This window comes from Maylandia zebra, linkage group LG6, assembly GCF_041146795.1.
Source record: "Maylandia zebra isolate NMK-2024a linkage group LG6, Mzebra_GT3a, whole genome shotgun sequence".
NCBI classification, from domain to species: domain Eukaryota; kingdom Metazoa; phylum Chordata; class Actinopteri; order Cichliformes; family Cichlidae; genus Maylandia; species Maylandia zebra.
In genome coordinates this window covers 6943300-6970751 of record NC_135172.1, presented here as the reverse complement: position 1 = coordinate 6970751, position 27452 = coordinate 6943300, and the positions used below count along the sequence as shown (strand labels likewise).

At 39.6% G+C, this 27452-nt stretch overlaps 1 protein-coding gene across 6 annotated transcripts in view; it reads left to right on the top strand.

Moving 5' to 3' along the window:
* Positions 1 to 1224: 1224 nt before the first annotated feature.
* Positions 1225 to 27452, top strand: part of LOC101477932 (glutamate receptor 2) — a 116846-nt gene continuing 90618 nt past the window's right edge. For all 6 annotated transcript variants that reach the window (XR_013098825.1, XR_013098826.1, XM_024802864.2 and 3 more), the window contains exons 1-5: positions 1225 to 1487; positions 14875 to 15015; positions 19496 to 19735; positions 19982 to 20103; positions 22573 to 22647. Coding sequence is in view for 4 of the 6 variants with exons in the window: in XM_024802864.2 (XP_024658632.1) it covers positions 1382 to 1487; positions 14875 to 15015; positions 19496 to 19735; positions 19982 to 20103; positions 22573 to 22647 (684 nt within the window). In the remaining 2 variants the exon portion in view is untranslated. The remainder of the gene's footprint in view (positions 1488 to 14874; positions 15016 to 19495; positions 19736 to 19981; positions 20104 to 22572; positions 22648 to 27452) is intronic.

The following is a 27452-nucleotide window of genomic DNA, read 5'->3' as shown; positions in this document are numbered from 1 at the left end:
GCACATTTTCACATGAACATTTATTGTAACATAATTCCTTTATAATTCAAATACAGAAGATAACACTTTCTTTTCATAATGTTTGTCAATCAACGTTTATTTATTTTTAAAATTTATTTTAGTCAACTTCTTTTATAAAATCATACATTTTGTGAGTCAGACATTCACTGAAATTAGTGGCTCCAGTGTGTCATGTTGACCCATCCTGCACCAAACACACATACATACACACACACACACACACACACACACACACACACACACACACACACACACACACACACACACACACACACACACACACACACACACACACCAAGGTCAGACTCTGTACAGGCTCTCAGTGAGGCCAGTTATTAGAATCACATTTATTGATTTATTATACTAGTTAACTTAAACATTTTTATTTTTATTTATTTTATTTCGATTCAACATGCCAGTATTGACCAATTGAACATATTTACATTTGCTGTGTTACAGTTTGATCAGTTTTAAGCGATTGCAGTAGTAAAACCTCATATAAATCCTGGTTCTGTGTTTAACAATTATTGTTCTGATTCAGGATTTTGTGTGACAACACAGTTATTGTCTTCCTGCATTCCTGGCTCATGTGCACACACGCACAATCACAGACACAATACTGAGCCATTAGAACATTTTCACTACTCAAACAACATTTCACATTTATATATAGATCTAACTAATTTTGATTTATCTTTGAGTAAGAATCCAAATGCCTTATTATTAGGACATACAGAAAAGCTCTGTTTTTGCACTTGGATCATTTTCAGTCACATAAGGCTGGATTTTAAGATCTATATCCGTTAGCTGTGATATAGAGGTAGCCGGGCGTTGGGTGGGGATGGCTTCAGTCTCTTTTTGCCCTACGTAACACGGCAATATATATAGACACAGCTGCTATACAGCAATGTGAAAATACATAGTAACATATTTAAAGGCGCATGTAATGATTACGATAATAAAAAAAAGACAGAAGGAAATCATAATTATAATGTATATAATATAATTATTATAATAGTGTTTAGGCACTGCTTAATGCAATTAGAAATTAGTTATTGTAAAAATTCCCAGTGTGCATCTGTTATGTTAGAATTTGTGTCAGCCTCCTCGAGCGGAGGTTTATAATAACCTCATGTGCAGCAGTCGGCTGCTCTCGGTTCTCTCTCGTGCTTCATCGGCATTCCTGGGCAATTCAGTGCGCGCGCCCTCAAGTCCAGCTTCAGCAGCAGCACGCGCACCTCAGGCGACAGGATCGCGCATCTGCAGAGCCCGACACGTTTCTAAATAACACCGGAATAACGCCATGAGATTACATCGTCTTTGATGGAGGTGATGTTTTGGTAGGAACCTCTATCGTAAGATGCTGTGGTGTTGTGCGAGGATCCTGAACACCACAATGAAGCTGCTATTTTTGGTGGCACTCTTATGGCGCGGGGCATTGTGCGGATCTCCGAGCGTCCAGATTGGTAGGATTTTTATATCTGTCGTCGCCCGATCGTTGTCATCCTCACCTTTCCTGTTCCAGCGTGTATTAAAGCTCGTCTTTTACCCGTTCAAACCTTTCCTTTTCATTGTCTTTTCGTGTCTTCTTTATTGGCCCGTGGGCCTTTCTCATCTCCATCCTCTTTATACTGCTGTCAGTAACGCCAGGCCTCGTGATTGCACGGCTGCTGCTGCTGCTGCAGTGTTCTAATTGAGTTAATACGTTCATCATTTAAATAGTAAACTAAATAGATCAAAAAATAAAAGGAATTATATGCGTCCCAAACGTCTTGCTAACATTGCAGCATTCCGTCAATCTGCAATTGCTCCTGTGTGCACAGAAGTCTTAATGGTGCTGTCATAGGGACAAGTGAAGATCTAAGCTCACTGAAACGCAGCACATGAGACTTATTTCCTGAACTGCATTTCTTGTTGGACCTATATCCATCAAGCCCTTAGTGGAAGTGGGTGATTTTCAGCATTTCATTAAAATGTTAGAATAAGATATAATGAACATTACTGGTTGTTTGTGTAAAGTTTTCCATTATTACACTTAGTTAGCTTTCAAATCTACAGTATTTTATGCTATTCAGAGTTTTTCCTCCTCAGTCACATTACACTGCTTTTACATTTGAACTATAAATCTCATACTTTACACTTTACATACTTTACATTTACTTTACATACATGATGCAGTGCTGGAAAATCTTTTTAAAAAAATGTTTTTTAAATATCACAGCAGCCCTTTCTCTGTGGAGTAGGTATGTTTTTCCATCTGAACTTAAAATTTTGGTTCAGCTGGATTGTTTGGCTCGTATTTAGTAAGACAAGGTTGGAGTAGACTAAAACATACATTTATATTTTGAACAAATTTTAAATTATATTTGAAACTTTTATAAGACATTGTTGTACCAATTCTGTCTTCTGAGGACTGCATAAGTCTAAAAATGTAGCTTTTCACAAAAAGCTACTTCCACACCTTGGTTAAGGTTTATTAAAATTTATTAATGTAACTAAAATTCAGAAGGCTCGAATAACACGTTGCAAACAATAATTTCACTATGAGAGTATTGAAAATGTTATTGAAAATGTTACTTAAATATTTCTGGAAAATATGCAAACATTAGAAAAATATCTCTGTAATTTTTAAATTTCTGGCATTTTACAATATTATTTTTGCAAACATGAGCCTTTGGGTTAAAGGCTCATTCTTGTATCACTCTCTTCCACCCTAAAGAGGACTATGGATCACTAAGCATCACTCCAGTTCTTTTTGCCCTCAGCCCATGTAGTATGCTTCTGATGATGTCTGATTTAGGAGTGACATGGCATTAATAATGTGATAGCTATAGCAGGAGCGTGTCTAAAGAGGGGTGTTGGGTGGCAAAGGTTTTGCCAAATAACTGATTTTGTGAGACACACTACTTAAAAAATGGTAAAACACTTAGGATCTATCAATATGTTAAACGTGTTAGCTCACCATTTCCGTTACTGGTAGTCCAGAAGTCCAGCTCCCAAAGACAACAACTAACTGTGGCCATCAAGAGGGCAGTAAATTATAGGATTAAGACTGGCACTTAATGACACTTAAAGACTATATGGAGGCAATGAAAGGTATTTTCCCCAAAGTTTTTCCATTTTACTATATGACGAATTAGTCCAGCATTTCAAAGTATAAATGCTTGCAAAGATATGAACTCAAACACTGCTGATTTTGTAGTCTGGCCATTTGACAATATTTACTCTAAACCTGCAAGGGGCTCTTAAATAGAAAAAAAAATCAATTGTGAAATAAGACAAAATTATACATTTCTTAAGCAGAGGGTTTGCTGACCTATCTATAATGGGCAGCTTATCTGCCACATCAAGACAGTTCCACAAAGTCTCCAGATGCTACTGCTGATATGGGTCTGTGAATGCAATCAGGCAGAAGAGAAGTATCTTTGGGCTGATTAAGGAATGGGAGCTTTAGAAAAATGATTATATATTCTAACCTAACGGAGACAGAGAAGCAGACATTATATATGTATACTTCAAAGGATTTATATTTCATGTGCTATGATGAAAACACATGAAATATCAATAGTAATTTAAAAAAAATTATTAATTTAAAGGGGAAGGAAGAAGAAGAAGTAAAAAATACTTAAAAATCTACCAAACTGTGCTGGTGCTTCCCATAGACTAAATTGTGTTTATTCATAGGCATGAAGTCCATTTCCTTATTTAACATCAAGCAAGTAATTTATATACTTAGCAATGAATAACATGGCCCCTAGAATAATAATGTAGTCTTGCAAGACCCAGCTGCTGTGTCCACATGACAGAATTGGTAGTCTGATGCTAATAAGACACAAACCCTAAATACCTCAGCTTAACACCTAACCCCTTAACCCAACTCTAACCACAATGCCACGGCTGCCAGAGGTAAGGCGAGATCAGAGAAAGGGTATGATAACCGTCTGAATAAATGCTGAGCATAAAAGTTGAATGAAAATATAATTTTCTTAATTTTCATGTTTAAGAATTTCAGGTTATTACCTTATTACCTTCCCTGGATTTTTAAAATATTTTAACTAGTGAAATCTCAGATATTGTAATGTATTTCTTTCAAATTATAGATCTAAATTAAGAAAGGGAAATATAAATGTCATACTTTTATCTTTAATTGTTTTTAAGGTATATTCAAGAATGGCCTCAGATTCCAATGTGCCAAAATGGCCTGAAAACTATGATATATGAAGGTAAAAGCACATATGTTCAAACTTTGAACCAAAAGATTAACATTTTTAAGCAAATCACAGATAGTGAATCAGAAAATGTTCTAAAAATGTATATATTTGAAACATTAAAACAACACAGCTTTATACCAACTTTGAACCAACTTCCACAGGTTGGATATTACAACCTCAAAAGCAGTCTCTTTATTTTCTGTAATGTGACCAGAGGCACCACCTGCAAACTGAACCCCAAGATGCTCTCTGATGCTTTCATGAGAGTGGGAATGTGTTTGAATACTACATAGAAAGAACTTAGGCACAGGAAAAAGTGACTGCATGAATGTGTGAATGCACCATGTTGTATAAAGCTTGTTGAGTACTCAAGTACAGTAGAAAAGCACTATACAAGAACAGTGCATTTACCAATCCTACTTTATGACTAGCCTATGTAAAGACGTCACACATTACCTTATAGAGGACTCCGTGCAAATCCTTGAAGCAGCATTCTGGACAGTAATTGAGGTATGACAGCATGTATGAACATTTCCATTTCACCTGAAGTTCTGGAATGCATGACTTGATGCCAGAGACAATCGTTCTAGTAGACAAACTACACAAAGTGTAGTGGAAATATTTGTATAAAGCTACTTAAAGACGCGCCCTTATTCCCACATGATCACCACTGCAGGAACCTCTGCATGTTTGATTTGGCACATTTTTATGCCAGATGCCTGTGTTGATGCAACCCAAGGGATTTGTCACCTCCCGGGATATAACAGGGGATTGTTCACTTTGTAGGCAAATGTGTGAACAATTACACTGTGGAGCCATAATTTAAAACATAATATTTCAGAAATATAGTATATTCTATACAATTTGTAGATTATAGTGTAGAATATCAGGTATGTGTACACATACAAGTAATTTAGCTTGTGTCCTTAACAGAGTAGACAAACAGACAATAGCAACATGACACAGAAAATAAAGCATATTTATATTTATATGTGCAGAGTGCAGATTCATCCATTCATTCTCTTCTGCTTATCCTTATGAGGGCCAAAGCCTATCCCAGCAACCATTGGACGAGAGGCGGGGTACCACTCTGGACAGGTTGCCAGTCTGTTGCAGACCTAAGACATAGATACAGACAAAAATTCACACTGTCATTCACACCTATGTGCAATTTAGAATCACCAGTTTACCTAATACCTCTAACTGCATGCAGCATACCCGGACAGAACCCACACAAACACGGGTAAAACATGAAAACTCCACATAGAAAGGCCCCGGCCACATAGTGGAGATGAAATCCAAGCCTTCTTGCTGTAAAGCAACAGTGCTAATCACTGTGCCACAGGTATATAATGAAATAAAATCATGAAATAAATGAGGTATGGATAACTGTCAATTATGTATACAGTATGTATTTCCAGATTTGTGAATATCCAGCCCTACATTTACTGTCACATTTGCACATATTGCCAATTTACAATCACCTGTTAAAATAATCCTGCTAAGTGGGGACTGTGGCACAACAGCTGAGTAACCACAGAGAACACGCACAGACATCCAAACTCCATACAGACAGCTAGATGGGCATGAGCTAATCACCACCAACACTAACATATCCTCCTTTCTTGTGTCCAGTAGGCTAGTTTATGTGTGTTTATTCTTAGATGGAGTCAGTTATGTCTTAAGTTTAAAAACAATTTCTAGCCTTTGTTGTCTGGCAGCTTTTGCAATCAGAATTATGATCTGAATGCAGCGTGGTAACAAACACATTTTCTTTTCCAAGATGAGCTCTATAAATTCTCTCTTGGCTACTCTTGTTCATGTGCTTCTTTTACATGTTAAGTTGTTAATTTCTATGAACATTATTTCTGTTATTACAGTACATGTGTAACATAACAGTGTCAAAGCTGAAAAGTAGGAGAGAGAGAAAAAAAGGGCAGAAAATATATAAAAAGATAAAGAGAACAGAGAAGCAATAAATCGCCAAAAGCTGCAAGTTTAAGAAAAAAAACATACAAGAAAACAATCACAAACAGCACCCGGAAGAGAAAAACAAATCAACCGTCTTGTGTTGTGTGTGTGTGTGTGTGTGTGTGTGTGTGTGTGTGTGTATGTTTATGTGTATGCATAAGGTTCCTGGCTCCAGAATTGTCTGTGCAGTGGGTGCATATGTTTGAGTGTATAATGCCCACTTGGAACATGTATAGTGTGTTCTATGGAGAGGTTTGTGTAAGTTGTAAGTTGGGACTTGCAACATTTTGATCGTATTTAAGCATATGTGTGTCCAGGTAACCTTAATGGAGAGATCTCGCTCCCATTAGTCAGCTGGGCCCTATTTCAGGAAGCCGGTTTAGAAAACTCAGAGTGAAAAACGATACTCAGGGTTGAGTAACCCCAAACTGTCCAACTCGGAATATTCGGTTTCAGAAAGGCTGATAACAATTAGTTCAATCAACGCGGAGTTGCTTTAACCCCAAGTTAAGCGCGCGCATGAGGATACATAAAGCCCTGATTAGTGGAGCACAGATTAAGCGAGTCACCATGGAGACGGAGGGAAAGAAGGCACGGTCAATGTATTTTACAGGCCGAAATTCTGATGGCAGCATATGCCGATAACATGCAAATTTTGCGGGAAAAAAGTAACGCAGCCTCAGCTGCAAAAGAAAGAGAGCATGCATGGCAAAACAAAGCCGACAGAGTCAATGCGTGAGTGTTAATTTAAACATTGATCTAGGGATTTCCACCCATTTAACACGTTATTTTATTATATTTTATTTTATTTTTTATTTCATACATTTTATTTTGTGATGTGATGTGAGCGCAGGTGCAACCCAACAGGCCCCAAACGTTCCTGGCAGCAAGTAAAAATGAAATATAAAAATATAGTCCAAACAGGTAAGGTGTAATTGTATTATGAGCCATAGTGCTTGGTCTGTTTGTCCGATGTAAATCAATTGCAGTTAGAGGCTACATTAATTTTCTTTCTGTAAGCACTTATTGAAATTATCTGAGCACATTACAAGTACATATTTGCTTACTCTGTATGCTCAAATGTGACCCGTTATAGCCAACAGAAAAAAAAAGTGGAGGCCCGAAAAACAGGTGGGGGTCCTCCTCCACCACCACTCACAGAGGCTGAGCAGTTGGCTTCCACATTTGTGATAATGTTGGCAGCATCACATATGATCTTCACAGTGCAGAGAACACAAATTAGCATCCATTACTATAATGAAATAATTTGTTAGTTTGAAATGCTACAGGGAACTATGTACCTGCACATTAATGCTGTGGAAAGACGTCCTGTTCACATAGTCTCCTTCATTTACTGAAGGAGCAATGATTGGAATGTGAGTGCCATCTACAGTGGGGCAAAAAAGTATTTAGTCAGCCACCGATTGTGCAAGTTCCCCCACCTAAAATGATGACACAGGTCAGTAATTTGCACCAGAGGTACACTTCAACTGTGAGAGACAGAATGTGAAAAAAAAAAATCCATGAATCCACATGGTAGGATTTGTAAAGAATTTATTTGTAAATCAGGGTGGAAAATAAGTATTTGGTCAATAACAAAAATACAGCTCAATACTTTGTAACATAACCTTTGTTGGCAATAACAGAGGTCAAACGTTTACTATAGGTCTTTACCAGGTTTGCACACACAGTAGCTGGTATTTTGGCCCATTCCTCCATGCAGATCTTCTCGAGAGCAGTGATGTTTTGGGGCTGTCGCCGAGCAACACGGACTTTCAACTCCCGCCACAGATTTTCTATGGGGTTGAGGTCTGGAGACTGGCTAGGCCACTCCAGGACTTTCAAATGCTTCTTACGGAGCCACTCCTTTGTTGCCCGGGCGGTGTGTTTTGGATCATTGTCATGTTGGAAGACCCAGCCTCGTTTCATCTTCAAAGTTCTCACTGATGGAAGGAGGTTTTGGCTCAAAATCTCACGATACATGGCCCCATTCATTCTGTCCTTAACACGGATCAGTCGTCCTGTCCCCTTGGCAGAAAAACAGCCCCATAGCATGATGTTTCCACCCCCATGCTTCACAGTAGGTATGGTGTTCTTGGGATGCAACTCAGTATTTTTCTTCCTCCAAACACGACGAGTTGAGTTTATACGAAAAAGTTCTACTTTGGTTTCATCTGACCACATGACATTCTCCCAATCCTCTGCTGTATCATCCATGTGCTCTCTGGCAAACTTCAGACGGGCCTGGACATGCACTGGCTTCAGCAGCGGAACACGTCTGGCACTGTGGGATTTGATTCCCTGCCGTTGTAGTGTGTTACTGATGGTGACCTTTGTTACTTTGGTCCCAGCTCTCTGCAGGTCATTCACCAGGTCCCCCCGTGTGGTTCTGGGATCTTTGCTCACCGTTCTCATGATCATTTTGACCCCACGGGATGAGATCTTGCGTGGAGCCCCAGATCGAGGGAGATTATCAGTGGTCTTGTATGTCTTCCATTTTCTGATGATTGCTCCCACAGTTGATTTTTTCACACCAAGCTGCTTGCCTATTGTAGATTCACTCTTCCCAGTCTGGTGCAGGTCTACAATACTTTTCCTGGTGTCCTTCGAAAGCTCTTTGGTCTTGGCCATGGCGGAGTTTGGAGTCTGACTGTTTGAGGCTGTGGACAGGTGTCTTTTATACAGATGATGAGTTCAAACAGGTGCCATTCATACAGGTAACGAGTGGGGGACAGAAAAGCTTCTTACAGAAGACGTTACAGGTCTGTGAGAGCCAGAGATTTTCCTTGTTTGAGGTGACCAAATACTTATTTTCCACCCTAATTTACGAATAAATTCTTTACAAATCCTACCATGTGAATTCATGGATTTTTTTTTCACATTCTGTCTCTCACAGTTGAAGTGTACCTCTGGTGCAAATTACTGACCTCTGTCATCATTTTAAGTGGGGGAACTTGCAAAATCGGTGGCTGACTAAATACTTTTTTGCCCCACTGTATACAGCCAATCACGCCTGGGAACCGTGAGAATAAATGTAAAATTTAAGTAGTAGTTCAAATATCACCACATCATGAATTAAGTTTCGTTCATCCTGATACCTGCAATTTTGTGGCATCCCTCTTTGATAAATCTTGTGGGTCTATGACCGGGGAACACCACAAACGAGTACAGGAGACGTTTCAGTGCAACTGTAACATTCCTGACTGCCCGACAGACGGTAGCCTTGGAAACGTGCTCAGTGTCACCAATATTATACAGAAAGCTCCCGTTTGCAAAAAACCGAAGTGCAATACAAATAATATGTACAGAACTGAGAGGATGTCGGCGATGTGTCACATGAGCAATATTAGGCCTGAGGATGTTATTCAAATGAATTATAGATTGTGCTGAAAAACGGTAACGTTCACACAGAAAATCATCAGGAAATGATAAAATGTCCGAACGCGCTCTAATCACTCTCTCCCGGCGGAGAGCTCTGCGGAGAATTTGGGCTTCAACATCTACTGGCTCTTCAAGGAAGGAGCACGCCATGTCTGACACTTCCCACAGTCAGGTTTCCGACAAAGAGGCGGAGAAAGTCAGGGTTAGTTGAAGTAAACCTGCTAGGGGGCAGGTTAGCTTCACGGAGTGTGTCGTCATAGTAACTCACTCAGAATTAATCTAAACTCGCTTTGTGAAACCGAAAACCCAGAGTTTTCGTTAACTCAGGGTATACTTACTCAGAGTTTGCACTAAACCGGCTTCCTGAAATAGGGCCCTGGAAGTAAAATTGAGTCATCGATTTTTAACAATAACATTTTTTGATAACAATTTAGGGATACAAAGATTTAAAAATGCTCTTGCCCATGTATGCATTTCTAAGTTCAGCTGACGGCTGTTTTCTGTACGATGGACTTGCTGATATTCAAGAAATTTACTGTTGCTGATTCCATAATTTGATAAAAGTTCTTTGAATGAAAATAAGTTTTCTCTTGAATAACATGTTCTGGACACACATTTGGATTGTTTCAAATGGTTGTCAGTTTACATGAGGTAAAGGAAGACTTTGTTTTTTTTAGAAATTCCCAGCAGGATATCCAACTCGAAGTGTTTCTGCAAAGACTTTTAAGGCAGTTATGATTCTTAACTCTAGAGCTAATAAAAGGCAAATCAGAGATTTTTAATTTTCTACAGAATGCTTGTCCTAGGTCCAACCATGGGTTGTCTACTGAGCTTGATTTGATCCAATTTGAAGAACAGCAATCTACTGGCTAAGAAGTAGTGATAAAAGTTCCTCATCCAAGCTGTATATGATATCTTACCGAGTCCTTATACCGCTGCTTGCACCATGACCAGCTGCTGATGGTAGCTGGTGAAAGCATCTCCTCGGTGATAACAGCAAATAAGCAACAACCTAACGCTCACAATCCAGCACACATTGCAGAAACATCTTTGTGCCCAGATATTGTGATAATGTCAGAGGCCTCAAGACAGATAGCTCTGATAGAATTGATGGTTCCTTGGAGACCACATAGAGGGCATTTGGAAGGTAGCTGGCCAAATGCCAGGGTGTTCTGGAAGAGTGTTGGAGGGTTAGCAAGCATGCCCTGTGGAAGTAGGCTGCAGAGGCGTCACCGGCCAGTCTCAAGGGCATGATCAACCTCGGCTGGGTCACCTGGGCGAGGGTGTAAGATGTTGTAAGATCCTAACACCTAATGAACCCAGGATACATCACTAATGATCAGTGTTGGGACTAACGCGTTATTAAGTAACACGTTACAGTAACTACGTTATTATCCGGTTGTTCAGTCTGACGTCACTAGCCGTGTCTGGGTCTAAACTCCGCTGCAGGTCCATATATCAAACGATCACTATGGCATTACTGAGAGTTGAAAAACTGTCTAAATTCTTTCATCTTTAATAAAAATGATCAGCGTTCTGCTCTACCAGGTGTAACAATTGAGTTTAACATCCAGGCATCCATGAAAACGGAATTTATGACATTTAACGGAGTTAGAAGTTAGCAGGAAGTTAGCTCGCTAGCTTCTATCTAAATACAATATAGCATGTCCTGACTGTGGGGTTTTGGAAACAAATTCAAACGTACAGCTCTGCTATCACTTCCAGCATAAATGAAGACAGAAAACTAAACAGCAGTGAGGTTTGTAGGGTTACTGAAGTTGGGCTAGCTGGTATATAATGATGTGCTACGTGACCGCTGGCGACACAGCTATGTTAGCATAATATAAACAAGCTAACTTTTTTTCCACTTGATAAAAGTTACCGTGAGTGTTCTCGGTGGTCAGGAACAAATGTAATCGCATGGCAGGATGCTGTAAACGGACCAAACTTCAGCCAGGAGAACAACTGAGATAATCCATCCACAATACGAGGTTAGTCATTCATATACTGCTGCATGGGCTGGGCTGTAGTTACATCCTAAGGTTTTAAAAACTGAGCTTAAATAAATGATTAGCGGTAATAAAAGCCGAGGGAGGTCAACAGTGATCGCTGACTGTTTTAGGAGCTTTTTGAGATCAAATAGAAGAAAATACATAACATTAAACATGTTAACAACACAAATGCCATATTAAACGCAGACTACTTTAGACCCGGAAGTAGGATTCGTCGCGTCATCACTGAACAACCGGATTCTGGTAACGAGCACGGTAACTAGTTATTATGCCAAAACCGGGAACGCGTTACTCGTTACTGGGATTTAGATGGGCTCGTTATTCGTTACTTCGTGTGGTGGCTATCGTGGAGCTTCCACAGATTCAATAACATTAGCAAGTGGTGGAGGCCAGCAGGTGGATGAGGGAAAGGGAGGCAAGAGGACAGACCCGAAGCGGCCGCTGGTCCGAGAGTGTCAGGTGAACTGAACTTCAGGTAAGAAGTTATAACCTGCAGTCCATCTGGGTCAGATATAAACCAAGTTTAGTTGGAGTTTATTTTCGTTATGCTGACTTTTTCATACTGCGTGCTAGCTAGCATGAGGGAGTTTCTATACAGCTGGGTGGTGCTATGTTACTGATGTTGAACTTTGTTTTGTTCATAAGGTTAATTATTAGAGTTGCCAGACGTCCCGTAAAAAACGGAATCGTCTCGTATTCAGAGAAAATATCATGCGTTTCGTATTGAGGTGAAAAGGAACAGTTTGTCCCGGACTTCAGCTACAATGAAAAAGACACAAAGCTGGAGTTACTCTGCGTCTTTACGCTGCACAGCTGCCTCTTCTTCTCTCATCCTCTCACCCTCCCTCTCCTGTTTGTACTTCAATCATGAAACTGATCAATGATCAGCTGATCGGCTTTTCTCTCTTGTTTATTTATCGCCCACTTTGCGCCATGAAAGAGGAAACCAGCGGATGTCGCGGTAAACAACAGCAGCACGTTTAAGCTTGATCAGCTGTTGTTAGAATTTATTTAATATTAATTTCTAGTATCAGCTGATGTTTGCTGGAGCCACAGCTGTAAAGCTGCTGGTCATGATGTCGGTTTGGTTATGTGGTGAGAGGGAAACATGAAGATGAAACCAGGAGATGTCCTTACTGAATCATCAGAGCTGTGATGGAGAAACAGGTTTACCTTTTAGTTAACATGAATGAGTTGAAGGGAAGTTATGAACTGTTTCTGAGAGACAAATAACACCAGGATCCTTTTCTAAGTAGCTGACAGCTGGTAACTGTGCAGGGGCAGGTCTAGCAAAGTGTTGCCAGGGGTCCATGTAGGGCATTAAAAGGGAAAGGGGGGCACAAGGAAATACTTTCTTATTCTCATTTAAAATGTCTCACTTTAAAAAAAATAATTATCTGAGTCTTGCAACAAACAATTGATAGATTGATACATATAAACCATCAGAACAGTGTACATCACTGTCACAACAGCGTTTGTTTTCATTCAAAGGCTTTATGATATTTGCTATAATGGTGGGCCGGTCTCTAGTCAAAATGCCCGGGACGATTTTTTTGTCCCAGTCCAGCTCTGTATGCAGCTCATCTGCAGTCTGGTGTTACCTACATCTTCCTATTCAGAAGGCAGAATTTCCGAGTTCTGAGTACAATCGAAAGCACCGCGACTGCAGTTTTTGTGTTGGATGTAAAAAGCAGGCTAGGATAGAATCAGGTGGAAATGTGCACATTATTTTTTCCTTTCTATTGGTAGGTGGCACAGTGCACTTGTGGCAAGTAAGCAAGCTAGAAGACTGGCAATCTTGCTGGGTATCCAGTTACGGAAGCAACAGATTAGCAAGAGAATTTTGAGTAAAACCAAAGTTACTTTCCCTAGTAACTAGTTACTCTGAAAGTAACGAGTAACTTGAAGTAACTCAGTTACTTTTGATAGAAGTAACTAGTAATGTAACTAAGTTACTCATTTAAAGTAACTTACCCAACACTGCTAATGATGCATCCCAGCACATCCATTGGATGTGCATACATTTCTGAAATTTCTGATTTATACTTGCATTTCAAATTATAAAAATGATTCATTAGAGACATCATAGTAAACAAAATCACATTTTACCCACTCCGATGTTATGTTCTTTGTGTGCTTTTAGACCAGTTGTGGTAATACAGTATGTGGAAATGAAAAAAATAACTTCAGACATGTGAGGTTGTGTTGAAAGGAATGTTAAATGGCCTGTATTTATATAGCCCTTTACTAGTCCCTAAGGACCCCCAAAGCGCTTTACATATCCAGTCATCCACCCATTCACACACACATTCACACACTGGTGATGGCAAGCTACATTGTAGCCACAGCCACCCTGGGGCGCACTGACAGAGGCGAAAGAAGGCAAGGTAAACCATTGTTAAAGGTGAAATACCGCAGAGAGCTATGTGTTATAAATCTACCTTCCACTTCTGCTACAGTCTTACTAATGGTAATGTTTATGTTTCTTTTAATTAACATCACTCTGCCTTTTTGTTTTGAGTTGTAACAGGACAAACGTGAGTGAACTGTGGAGTGGTGAATGTATGTACCGATTTTTTGGACATATGTCCTTTAGAGACAATGTCTGCCTGAGATAGATATCTCTGTCTCAGGCAGACTCTAGCTCAGAATTACTGATTAGTATTTCTATTGCTGTTCCTAAACCCAGACAACCGGGGAGTTCTGGGTCAGGAAGGGTTCCCAATGTAAAATATTTACCAAATCAAACATGCTGATAAATAATAAGATTTCCATATGGGATTGGCCAGCGCTTGGCTTAATGCATAGGTTGTCAGACAAGAGAGAGAGAGAGAGAAGGATTCTGAAGTAAGCTAGCTGAAGTGGTAGAAAGTTTCCCCATGTGGAAAAGACTGGTGATTGGAGCAGACTTCAGTGGACATGTAGGTAAATGGAAGAAAGGTGATGAGGAGGTGTCAGGTAGGTATGAAGTTTATGAGAGAAATGCAGAACATTTGAACTAATATAGAACAAACAAACAAAAAAGTAAATAACTCAATAAATATGAAAAAGGAGAGCCTAAACTGCTGAGATTCCATATCACATTATAAAAACATTTTGACGAATATAAAATTTAGCAATTGTTAATGAAGGATTGCAATTTCTTTGTTGTTGTTTTTTAAGACATAAAGTGGTAAAAATGTCCCTATCTCAACATGTTTGTAGCTAGAAAACCTGTTTCTCCACTTAGTTTTGTTTTTCTTTATGATCACGACCTTTTCTGTCTCTGTTTTTCTCAGGTGGTTTATTTCCCAGAGGCGCAGATCAGGAGTACAGTGCATTCCGAGTTGGCATGGTTCAGTTTGGGATGGCAGATTTCAGGCTAACTCCACACATAGATAACCTGGAGGTGGCCAACAGCTTTGCTGTTACTAACTGCTGTAAGTATTGATCTCTTCATTTTTAAACAAAAAAAAAAAAAAAAGAATTATTTTTATTGGGTCATTATTTAAAAGTCTAGAATAATACTTGAAATTTAAAAAAATACAAACATGGCAATATGTAGCAATAGTTGTGCAGTGTGCTGTGGCTGTTCATCCTAACCCTAAACCCTTCAATTCAGTTTTATTTATATAGCACTAAATCACAACAGGGAAACAATACAGAGAAAACAGAGAAAACCCCAACAATCAGATGACTGACAATGAACAAGAGCTATGGTGATACTGGGAAGCAAAAAACCCTTGTTAACAGGAAGAAATCTCCTGGAAGCTGAAGGCTCTGCCTCTCATTCTACTTTTAAATATCCTAGGAACCACAGTATGCCCACAGTCTGAGAGCAAAGTGCTCTATTTGAGTGATACGGTACAGTAAGGTCTTTAAGACAGGATAGGGCCTGATTATTCAAGGCCTTCCATGTGAGAGGAATGATTTTACATTTGATTCTGGATTTAACAGGGAGACACTGAAGTGAAGCCAGTATTGGGAAAATATGCTCTGTCTTTCTAGTCCCTTTCAGTACAGTATGCAGCAGCATTTTGGATTAACTGAAGGCTTTTCAGGGAGTTTGTAGGACGTCCTGATAATAATGACTTACAGTAGTCCAACCTAGGATTAATAAATGCATGAACTGGTTTTTCAGCACTCTTACAGGATGTTTTGAATTTTAGAGATATTGTGCAAATGGGACAAAGCAGTGCTACATATTTGTTAATATGGACATTGAAGGACATGTCTATGATTCTGTAGTTTAACTTATTGGTGTGTGTTATCTGGTTTCATGGATAGAAAAAAATTGTGTCCTCTGCAAGGCAGTGGGAAATGTTTTCTATTCCTTCTAATGATTCTGCCTAATGCAAACATATTATGAAATACAATTGGTCCTAGCATGGAACCCTGTGGAACTCCATAATTAACTCTTCATTTACATAAAAATTGAAGTGTATTAGATAGATGCCATTTAAACCATTGCAGTGCAGTACCTCTAATACCTACAACATTCTCTAATGATAAAATATAAGAAGGAATATAAGAAGATTATTTGTATTCTTCACTAAAGCTGTTTCAGTACTGTGACATGCTCTGAAACCTCAAAGCTGATACACAGGAATTTGAAACTGCAATTCTCCCACGGCCCTCAGTGTACACTAAAACAATATAAACATAAAAATAAAATGCAAGTCTTATGTACAACACAATGCAATTTTACATAAACAACAGTGTCCAACACAATCAGAGTGCTTTTTGGCAAGAGTTTGTGTGCAAGTGGGGGTGGGGCAGTCAGTGAAAAGGCGTCGGTAGAAGTCTGGGGGGGTTCAGAGGGAAGAGGTGAATGCAGGTCTGGAGTTCGTGTGTGTGAGAGTTGCGAGGGACAGAGCAGGGAGTGAATTCAGCATCCTAACAGCCTGATGAACGAAGCTGTCTCTCAGTCTGCTGGTTCTGGCTCAGAAGCTCTTCAGTCTCTTTTACGATGGCAGCAAACTGAAGAAGCTGTTGGATGAATAAGTGGAGTCACCTGTAATGCAGAGGGCTTTCAGGTGAAGCGGGTGAAGTAGATGTCCTGGAGGGAGGGAAGAGAAGTGCCCACAATCCTCTCCGCTGCTCTCACTACTCGTTACTTTGCAGTGCAGGAGCCATACCACACAGTGATGCTGCTCTCAGTGGTGCCTCTGAAGAAGGTGCTCGCAATGGGAATGAGGCTCTTGCTCTCCAGTTTGCGGAGGAAGTAGAGTTGCTGTTGGACTTTACTGACAAGTGATGCTGTGTTTTTTGAACAAGAGAAATCTTCTGAGATGTGCACACCCAGGAACTTGGTGCTGCTTACCCTCTCCACAGCAGCACCATTGATGGTTAGTGGGGTGTGCAGGGTGTGATGATCTCCTTAGTCTTCTCCACATTCAGGGCATATTGTTGTCACTGCACCACTCAGCCAGATGGTTAACTTCACTCGTGTAGTAGGGCTCATCATTGTTGCTGATGTGACCTACCACAGTTGTGTCATCTGCAAATTTGATGAAGATGTTGGAGCTGTGTGATGGCGTGCTGTCGTGGGTCAGCAGACTGAAGAGAAGGGGATTCAGCACATATCCTTGGGGAGCCCCCGTATTCAGTGTTCTTGTGTTGGAAGTGTTGCAGCCGACATGTACTGTCTGCGGTCTTCCTGTCAGGAAATCCAGCAGCCAGTTACAAAGCGAGTTCCTGATCCCCAGCAGATCCAGTTTGTGAATGAGTTGCTGGGGAATGATCGTGTTGAATGCTGAACTGAAGTCTATGAACAGCATTCTGACGCATGAGTCTCTAGTGTCCAGATGTGTGAGGGCTGAGTGAAGGGCATTTGAGAATGCATCATCCGTCAAGTGGTTTGACCGGTATATGAACTGAAATGGATCCAGTTTGGGGGCAAGAGATGTTTTAAATGGATGCATGACTAACTGTTCAAAGCACTTGAGGGTGAGTGTGATCCGATGGTAGTTCTTAAAGCAGGAGGGAGGAGACTTCCTTGGTGAAGGAATGATGGTGGAGGCTTTGAGGCATGTGGGAACGACAGCCTGGCTCAGTGATGTATTAAAGATGTCTGTGAAGACATCTGTGAGTTCTGCAGCACAGTCCCTCTGTGCTCGTCCAGCTTTGCGAAATCCTCCTGGAGTATTGCCTTTTCACTTCTCTGATGCAGGTTTGCCCTTGCTGTTCTTAGGCTCACCTAATCCCCAGCTTTGAAGACTGCATTTCTCTCCCTCAAAAGCCTGTAGACCTCACCTGTGAGCCATGATTTCTGATTGGCCTGGATAGTGATAGTCCTGGTCTCTGGGAAATCATCGATGCACTCTGAGATATAGGAAATGACAGTTTCTGATTATTCCTGCAGGTCTGTGGTGTTGTCACGTGTGGCGGCCTGTTTAAAGACTTCCCAGTCTGTGGTGGAAAAACAGTCTTCCATTGTCTCTGAGACCACATATGTACCTGCTTACAAACTGGTTTGGTGACTTTGACCAGGGGCTTGTATGCTGGAATTAGCATAACAGTTATGCCAATTCCAGGTAGGCAATTCAATTCAGTTCAGTTTTATATATATATAGCACCAAATTGAGGCGACTGTGGTTCAGGGGGTTGGGAAGCTCATCTGTAACTGGAAGGTTGCCAGTTCGATCCCCCAGCTCTTGCTGTCCTGGTCATTGTGTTGTTGGGCAAGACACTTTACCCTACCACCTACTGGTGTTGGCCAGAGGGGCCAATGGCACGCTTCTGTCAGTCTGCCCCAGTTGTACAGCGAGTGTGTGAATGTGAGAGTGAATGAATAGTGGAATTGTAAAGCACTTTGGGTGCCCGGAACCGTGCTGTATAAATGCAATCCATTATCATTATTAAATCACAACAACAGTCGCCTCAAGGCGCTTTATATTGTAAGGTAGACCCTATAATAATGCATACAGAGAAAAACCCAATCATACGATGAAATCCATTTTAAAATGTAAAATAATAATGCTTAAGTATTTTTGAAATTGAAATTCCCTTTGCTCGTTTAAATTTGTGAAGCAATGTGTCAAAGTGCATTTGCATTATATATAGTTAATTTTTAAGGTTGAGAGAAGGTGGGAGAAGTTGTGATGGAAAGTAAGAGAGGTTTGTGGTTTTTCTGCTGGTTCTGCTGGTTTATAAAAATTATCTCTAAAGTGAGTCAAAGTTTGACTTTGAAAAGACATCCACAACAACCATATTTGGACTATAAATAGCCCGTACACCGTGGCCGTACCGCTGACAACAACATACTTTCAGCAGAGTTTGGAAAAAAAAGATGTTGCCTGGTGTTATAAAACAACCCCTTCAGTGGACCAAATTTGGAAAATGATTTATGAAAGACGTCACGCCGACGTCACTTTCCACAGTGGGATACTTAATACCAATTCTCTCATTCAGAATAATTCACCTTCCTGCAGCCACACAGCTGGATCATGTATGCTGACACAAAATACATACATTTTTTCTCAACAGATGATTGGAACTGGCATTTTAATTTTCTTCTCTTAAGTGTAACTGGTTATAGCTTATTACACCTGGCCTCTTATACTGTTTTATGCAGCTTATAGAAACTTAGCACTGTCTATATCAGATATAAAGCCCTCTAGCTTTTAATTGGACAGAAGCACTTCTTTTTTTAAATTTTTTGTGTTGCTTTGTTTTAGAAATATTTTATTTTACTTGTTATTGTGAACCACAGAATTCCCACTCCTATTGTAACTACTGTGCTTATTAATGTACCCCAATTTAAAAAACTGTTCTTCAATGTGATTAAATATAAGTGTGCGTTTAGTGTTTATTTGGGATAAAGGCACTGGGACACTTAATGAGTGCAAATATTCTTCCCAGGTCCTTTGAACTCACTGTTTAATTTGTACAATCTTTCTCTTCTTCTCTCTTTCCTAGTTTGTTCCCAGTTCTCTCGGGGTGTCTATGCCATTTTTGGCTTCTATGACAAGAAATCGGTCAACACCATCACATCCTTTTGTGAGACACTTCATGTCTCCTTCATTACACCTTCTTTCCCAGCAGAAGGAATGAATCAGTTTGTTCTCCAAATGAGGCCGGACATCAAGGGGCCACTAGTTTCATTAGTGGAATACTACAAATGGGAAAAGTTTGCCTATCTGTATGACAGTGATCGAGGTAAGGAAATTCTCATCATTTATCGCATAAATATTGCTAGTGCTTAATTTTGAAGATAAGATACTGAAATAATTGTAAATACAGAAAATGTTAAGCAAATGCAGAAACTTGCTACAGTTATAGAAAGCACAGCAAGGCAGAGAAATATGCTTCATATAAATAGAAAAGAATGAGATAGAGATATGTTCTACAAATGTATAAGTTAATGAATTATTAATTATTAATAATGAGACTCTGTGTGTGTAGGTCTTTCGACTCTTCAGGTAATACTGGACACTGCAGCAGAGAAAAAATGGGTCGTCACTGCAATAAATGTAGGAAACCTGAAAGATGAGAGAAAGGATGAAGCCTACCGGTCCCTGTTTCAGGTACTGGTATTCTGCTCTTATATTGGAATGCAAGAAAGAGGCGGAGAAAATCAAATTTTAGACACAAATTTAAAGTTTTGGTCATAACAGCTTTTTCATCAGTTTAGGCTGCTAACCAGCATTTTCAACAGTGTCTTCTGTTATGTTATTTATTCTTTGGCAAGTACATGCACTGCAGTTGGCCTGATGTGAAAATCCTGACTATGCCATAGTAATTTAGCAAATGACACAGTCCGAAATATTTAAGTTATTTTGGCTAGATTATAACAAACAAGCTTCTCTTTCCTTTTTTTTCTCTCTTCAAATGAGTTGGAGAATTGTTCCAAGAATTCAGTCTTTTTATTTTTTGTTCACAGTTCAGTGGATAAATGTTGAAATAACTCCATATGGTTTTTTCAGTTATTTTATTTAAACCATGTTCACAATTCTCAAAAAAGTGTTTTTACAAAACAAGTCTTTTTTTCACCAGCACTCAGTCCAACTATTTGACATGAAAATAAAATAGTCACATTAATCCAGCTATATGAAAACATTTTATCAATATCTAAAAAGCAAAATGTCCTCATATAGTGCTGAGCATCTGAGCATTTTATTTCCTAACTACTAACATTCACACTCCAGTGAATGCATCAGAAAGCAACTTGTAGTTAGTATGTCACCCAAGGATATTTGGCACGCAGACTGGAGTAGCCAGGGATCAGAACACCAACCTTCTTATTAGTTGATGGCCTGGGCATCCTTCTGAGCTACAGCCACCTCTTCCCCTTGGTGAAGGACCCTCCATTCATCATATACAACCCTCTTCTGGAATGATGATTTTTCCAGAAAAAAAAACATCTTTATTATGTACAATAAATAGTAGCGGAAGCAGTCCAAAAGGAATTCCATGAAGGAAAGGTAACAGAGTCTAGGAGTCCAGGGAACACATGAAAGTAGGTTAACAGAAGGTAACAGAATTTAAAATGGACTAAACACTCAGAGAAGCCAAACAGCACTGTTGCCTCACAGCAAGAAGCTCCTGAGTTCAATTCCACCATCAGGCTGGGGTTTTTCTGTGTGGAGTTTGAATGTTCTCCCCGTGTCTGCGTAGGTTCTCTCCGGGTATTCCGGCTTCCTCCCACAGTCCAGATACATGCAGTTAGTGAGGATAGGTTGATTGGAAACTCTAAATTGCCCAAAGGGGAGTTAATGTGAGTGTGAATGGTTGTCTGTCTCTGTGTGTTAGCCCTGCGACAGACTGGTGACCTGTCCAGGGTGTACCCTGCCTCTCACCCTAAGACAGCTGTGATGGGCTCCAGCCCCCACCCACGACCTGAAAAAAGCGGAAGCAGATGGATGGATGTTTTTTTGTCCTGCATCATGCCCTGGGGGGCAGAGCTATGGCTTCCAATACCCACTATTAGATGCTTACATGGAGAAATCCTATGAACATAAGCGCGCTCACACACACAGGTGTGCACACAGGTGTACAAACAGGTACTCACAGACACACACTATTTTGGTTGGCTGATGCCTCTAAACATTTCATGCATTATTAGTACTGTATGCTGCTCAGTAACATTCAATATTTATTATTTACCTGTGGTTTCCCTACTGTGTTATCTTCTTTTTGGTTGTCTTTTTTTTCTCTCAGCAGGTGATCAAGCAGATTTTCAGTGTCTTTTCTCTCACTATCCCTCTTTTCCTCTATTTTTCTTCCCCTCTCCTTCATTTAACTCTCTTCCCAACCTCTCTTTCTTTCTCTTTCCTGTCCCCGGTCCTGTCCATTCTGATTGTAATAACTCAAAATGAAAATTAAATAAAAACGTATAATAATAATAATAATAATAATAATAATAATAATAATAATAATAATAATAATAATAATAATAAAAACAAATATGACAATTAAGTGGACCGTATAGCAATAGCTGTAATGGTCTACTTGGGAAAACAAATCTGTTGGGCACGTTTCTTGGTGTTTAGACAATAATTCTGATCGCTGATTGAAAGGACATAAAAAAAACCTCAAAAAATAAAAACATGCTTTTATGCACTTATTCTAAAGTTAGCTCAGCACATTCCCACTCCCACCACATACTGACACAGTAGCTAGTGCCTTACAATTTGAAGCCTATGGGTCCTGACCAAAACTTGGTCTGTGATGTCTTGGGAAAAGGGCTTTGTCAGCTGTACAGTGTAGCAGCTGTACAGCATTGTAGAGTATACTTTGCTTTGATGTTATCTATTGTTTTTACATATGCTTGTTTTAAATACTAAAATAAGCTTAAGCTTTTAGTTTGTATTTTCCAGAAAGCTTTTCAGGGTTTTGTAGCTAGTTATAATAAATATCTTTGTCTAACCTATGGTGTCAAGCAGTATGTGGCAGCACTGCACCTCAGGAAGATGCAATTTGATCTTGTACTGTGAGCACACAAATCTTTAAAGACTGTGTAATAATGTTGGATGCTTGTTGTCTTATTTTTTTAGGACCTGGAGATCCGTAAGGAACGACGCATCATACTGGACTGCGAACAAGATAAAGTGAAAGACATCATGGAGCAGGTTGATTTTTATCTTGTTACTGCTGCTACCAGTATGAGCAATATTTTCTCTCCATCAAAAATGAAGCTGATTCTATAGATCCATTCTTTACTGGGCATTCCTTAAAAAACAGTGAATGTCTCTCATCCAACCAACTCAGAGTCAACTGATAATATTTCTATATGTGTGTGTCTGTGTAAAAGAAGTAATGAAACTATGCAAAACATACTATTGGAGACTTTTGTTCAGTGAAACCAACAGTATTGTGGTTATCCTGGATGTTTTTTAGGTGTGATACCAGACCAGACATGAACTAGTCATGATGGTGTCTGTGTCATTTAAATTTTCTTAAATAACAATTAAATGAAACTACTATACGTGTTTTGAAATCTTTCAAATTCTATTCTGGCAGAGTTAATTTCCTCTTCGGTAAGTACTGTTGGCCTGTTTCCATCATCAGATGGCAAACAATGGAAATGATGTGTGCTTAGTATCCAGTATTTGTCTTTTCTACATGGTTAGCAAAATGATATCGCATAGAACTTTCACTGTTCACATGCAGATGGCTGCTACATAATTATTAGTGTTAACTTACACTGTAATGATGATAATCTAGAAAACAGTTGGATTTTCTTTTTCAGCTTGGTTTGATTGGCTGGATCAAAACTGTGATCAAAACTAAAATTAGACCCCTATCTGCTAACTGCTTTACGGTACCAGCTCATGATAATCATTTGGAAAACCCTATTTTGATAATGTCACAATTATCAGAACTGGGCATGTTGGGCATGACATCTGCAAATGCTGCAAGTTAAATCTGCAAAGCACAAGCTGTTAAACATTTTGAAAATATGACAAATGCATAAAAAACAGTCAGTTAATTCTGGGGGAGGGGACTTGTTTTGACTGATTTTAAATATTTGTATGAACCCTATATGTTGCATCTCTGTCACAGAAGACAAAAAAAAATTACAAAGAAAAGTAGCTAAATAGAAGCTGCTATACGGATAGCATGGTGGTACAGTTGTTAGCACTGTTACTCTGTGGAGTAGGGTTACAATAGAAATCAATACTCTGATATGAATCAAAATAGCTATTGGATACACATTAGCAGTAGTATTGATACCAGACGTGCTATCTGAGTCTGAAAACTTTTTACAAACCAGAAAAGTTTATTAGGGTCATGAAGACTTTTGAAAGGTCACTAAAGCTCGTGTTTCTAAAAAAAATGTATTAAACAGTTATCATAAACATTAACTTGGCTACTGCACACAACTGTTAAACTTGTAGCAGTTATTCAAGAGCCACATTACCCGTCTGTTAAGTTAGCATTAAAGTAGCGGCTATTTCCAATAATAAAATAATAATCTTAATGTGGGAGCTAGGCAGCAAGTATTATTAGTTCTGCAAAGTGTTGTAATCTGTAATGTTAATAGACAGTGATCATTCAACAATATAACACAACTATTTTTGCAACATGTTCCTCTTACAGTCCCAGATAGGTGGAGAGAAAAGTCTACTATCAACTAGACAGAAACAGTGGTGGTATATCTTACCAACTCTATTTGATCAGTGATGAAAAATTATGTGTCGAATCACCAGAAGCAAAGTGAGACTTCAGATAAATGTTTTTTGTTTATTCCAAAAGTTGATTCTGTTCATCTGGACGTAGCGTTTTGTGGGAGAAATGTTTCGTCACTCATCCAAGTGACTTCTTCAGTCTCAGCTGACTGCAGGTTTCCCCAATCTTATAAACAGTACATTTGCATAATGACTGAAACCAGCCCACTGAAGGAACAATGGGCTGGGAGGTCAGTTCCTTAATCATAATTATGCAAATTCTCATGACCATTGATCAACAACCACTGACCAAAACCCACTGATCAAAGCCCACTGATCAATGGCCATGAGTACCATTCACAGAGAGTTGGGGAATGGCTGCAATCACAGCATTGTAAGATGGCGAAAGATGTACCCTTAGGTCCCCTCCTCGATTCAGAGATGGTCTTTCCCTTTTCACGTAAATGTCCTCCTTGACTCCGCGCTCAAACCAGCATTCCTCCCTGTTCAGGATGTTACATCCTCATCATTGAAAGAGTGTCCACTGGCCTGTAGGTGTAAATAGACTGCAGAGTCCTGGCCTGACGAGGTAGCTCTTCTGTGTTGTGCCATCCGCTTCGCCAGAGGTTGTTTGGTTTCCCCGATGTATAAATCCTGGCAATCCTCCTGGCACTTAACAGCGTACACTATGTTACTCTGTTTGTGTCGGGGGACCTGATCCTTGGGGTGGACCAATTTTTGGCGCAGCATTTTTTGAGGTGTTTGAAACCCACAGAGACACGGTGTTTAGAAAAAATGCGTCTCAACTGTTCCGATACTCCTGACACATATGGGATCACTACAGGTTTTCGCTTGGGCAGCGGTTGTCCTTCTCTCCTGGATTGGCGGAGCTTTCTTTAGGTGCCTTCCCAGCTTTGACAAAAGTCCAGCTGGGATAACCACATTTACTCAGGGCCTTCTTGATGTGATGTTCTTCTGCCTCCCTGGCCGCTGTGTCAGTGGAGATGGTGTTTGCTCTGTGTTGTAGTGTCCTGATGACACCCAGTTTGTGCTCCAGTGGATGATGAGAGTCAAACCTTAGATACTGATCCGTATGTGTAGGTTTACGGTACACGTCAGCTTTTAGATGTCCCCCATTACAGATGGAAATCTCACAGTCTAATAAGGCTAACCTGCCACTTTTCATATCCTCCCTGGTGAATTTGATGTGTCGGTCCACCGAGTTAATGTGATCCGTGAAAAGTAGTACGTCCTGAGATTTGATCTTCACCCAGGTGTCATCCACATATCTGAACCAATGGCTTGGTGGTGTTCCAGGGTAGGATAGCAAAGCCCTCTTTTCCACTTCTTCCATGTACAAATTGGCCACGATGGGTGAAACTGGGGAACCCATGGCACACACATGTTTCTGCCTGTAGTACTGACCCTTGTATGTGAAGTAGGTGGAATGAAGACACGGTTGCAAATGCAAACACACTTGGTCGATGCTGAGAGTGGTCCTGTTGCTGAGGTTGGTGTCATCCTGTAATCTCTTACGGACTATCTCCAACGCTTCCGTGACTGGGATGCAAGTGAAGAGAGATGTAACGTTGTACAAGACCATGGTTTCATCTGCCTCCATAATTACATCTCTCACCTTCTCAACAAAATCCAGGGTGCTCTGGATGTGGAGTTCAGAGCTGCCCACCAGTGGGTTGAGGATCGAAGCCAGAAACTTAAAGATGTTATAGGTGACAGAGTTGATCATGCAGACAGTCGGTCTTAAAGGTGCACCCTGTTTATGTATTTTCGGTAAACCATACAGACTTGGTGTAGTCGATAGCCTTGTCTTGTTCTAACTGCTTCAGACAGTCTATTACCCTATTCCTGCAGCCACTCCCTGGATCTTGTTTCAGGGGCTCATAAGTATTTTCATCACTGAGTAGTGACAAGATCTTCTCATAATAGTCTTTCTGGTTTAGCAATACTCTGCACCTACCCTTGTCTGCCGGAAGGATGATAATGTTGTTGTCATCACTAAGTGATGTGAGTGCCTTCCTCTCTTTTTTAAATTTTTTTTTTTTTTAAATCTGCTGAGCCATCTCCAATTTTAAATCTGCAGCAATGCTTGAACATGAAATGTAATTTGGCAGCTACACTAAAGACAGTTTAAGCATTGGGTAATTAAAATATTTAAAAAATTAAGTATTCCTTTAAAATCCATTATTTGAACACACATGAATTTTTAAAAAAAACTTCTCATTGCAAAATGCAACTTGTGGCAATTTCTGAATTGTTGATAGTTATATCTCACAATAATACAAAATAAAACATGGAGATTACGAAAATTATGAAAATTCTATTTTCATTCAACTTTGTACCAGAAAAATAAAATTATCAGCAGTTTAATCTGAAAAGAAACAAATTTTGGAGTATCCACATTTACTTGCATAATAACTGAGAAAAAAATTGTTAAATATGAGCATTTGTTTCATCTTCAATACCTTCCCGACCTACTGCCCCAGAGCTGTCTTATAATTCAGGTTAGGTTTAAAACACATACATGTTTGTGGCTAAGAATTTCATGTTAAAAATATTTTCTTTTTGCATTTTGGGGAAATATTCACCTGGTAAAATGTAATGTAAAATGTAATGAAGACAAAACCAATTTTTTAAATAGATATATTTCTAAACGTGCTATTGACATGACATGACATGACCAGATGTCTGTAACACTCTAATCCATACATGCAAAGAAATCAGATCATATATGTCCATAAATTATGTGTAATAATAAGAAATGACACAGATAGAAAGTCGTGACACCGGCTGAAATCACCAGCTAATGGCATTGGTTACAGAAAAATTTCTAAACAACTTAAGGTCCCAGTGAGCACTTTTGGAGAGTTGTCTAAGAGGCAGGACCAGTTGAAGAGAGCTACAGAAAGACTTGAAATCAGCAGGTACTATTTAAAAGAAAACAATAAGTAGTGCACTCAACCAACATGGCCAGTATGCACGCTCACCATTCAAGTATTCATTGCTGAAGAAAAAACATGTTGAAGCATGCTTAAAGGTTCTGAACAACATTTAGGCAAGCCTGTGAAATACTGAGAGTACAGTCTGGTCAGAAAGAGACCAAAATTAAACTCTTTGGATTGTAAGGTAGATCCTACAATAATACATACAGAGAAGAACCCAATCATATGACCCTCTACAAGTAAGCACTTTGGCAACAGTGGGAAAGAAAAACTCCTTTTTAACAGGAAGAAACCTCCAGCAGAAGC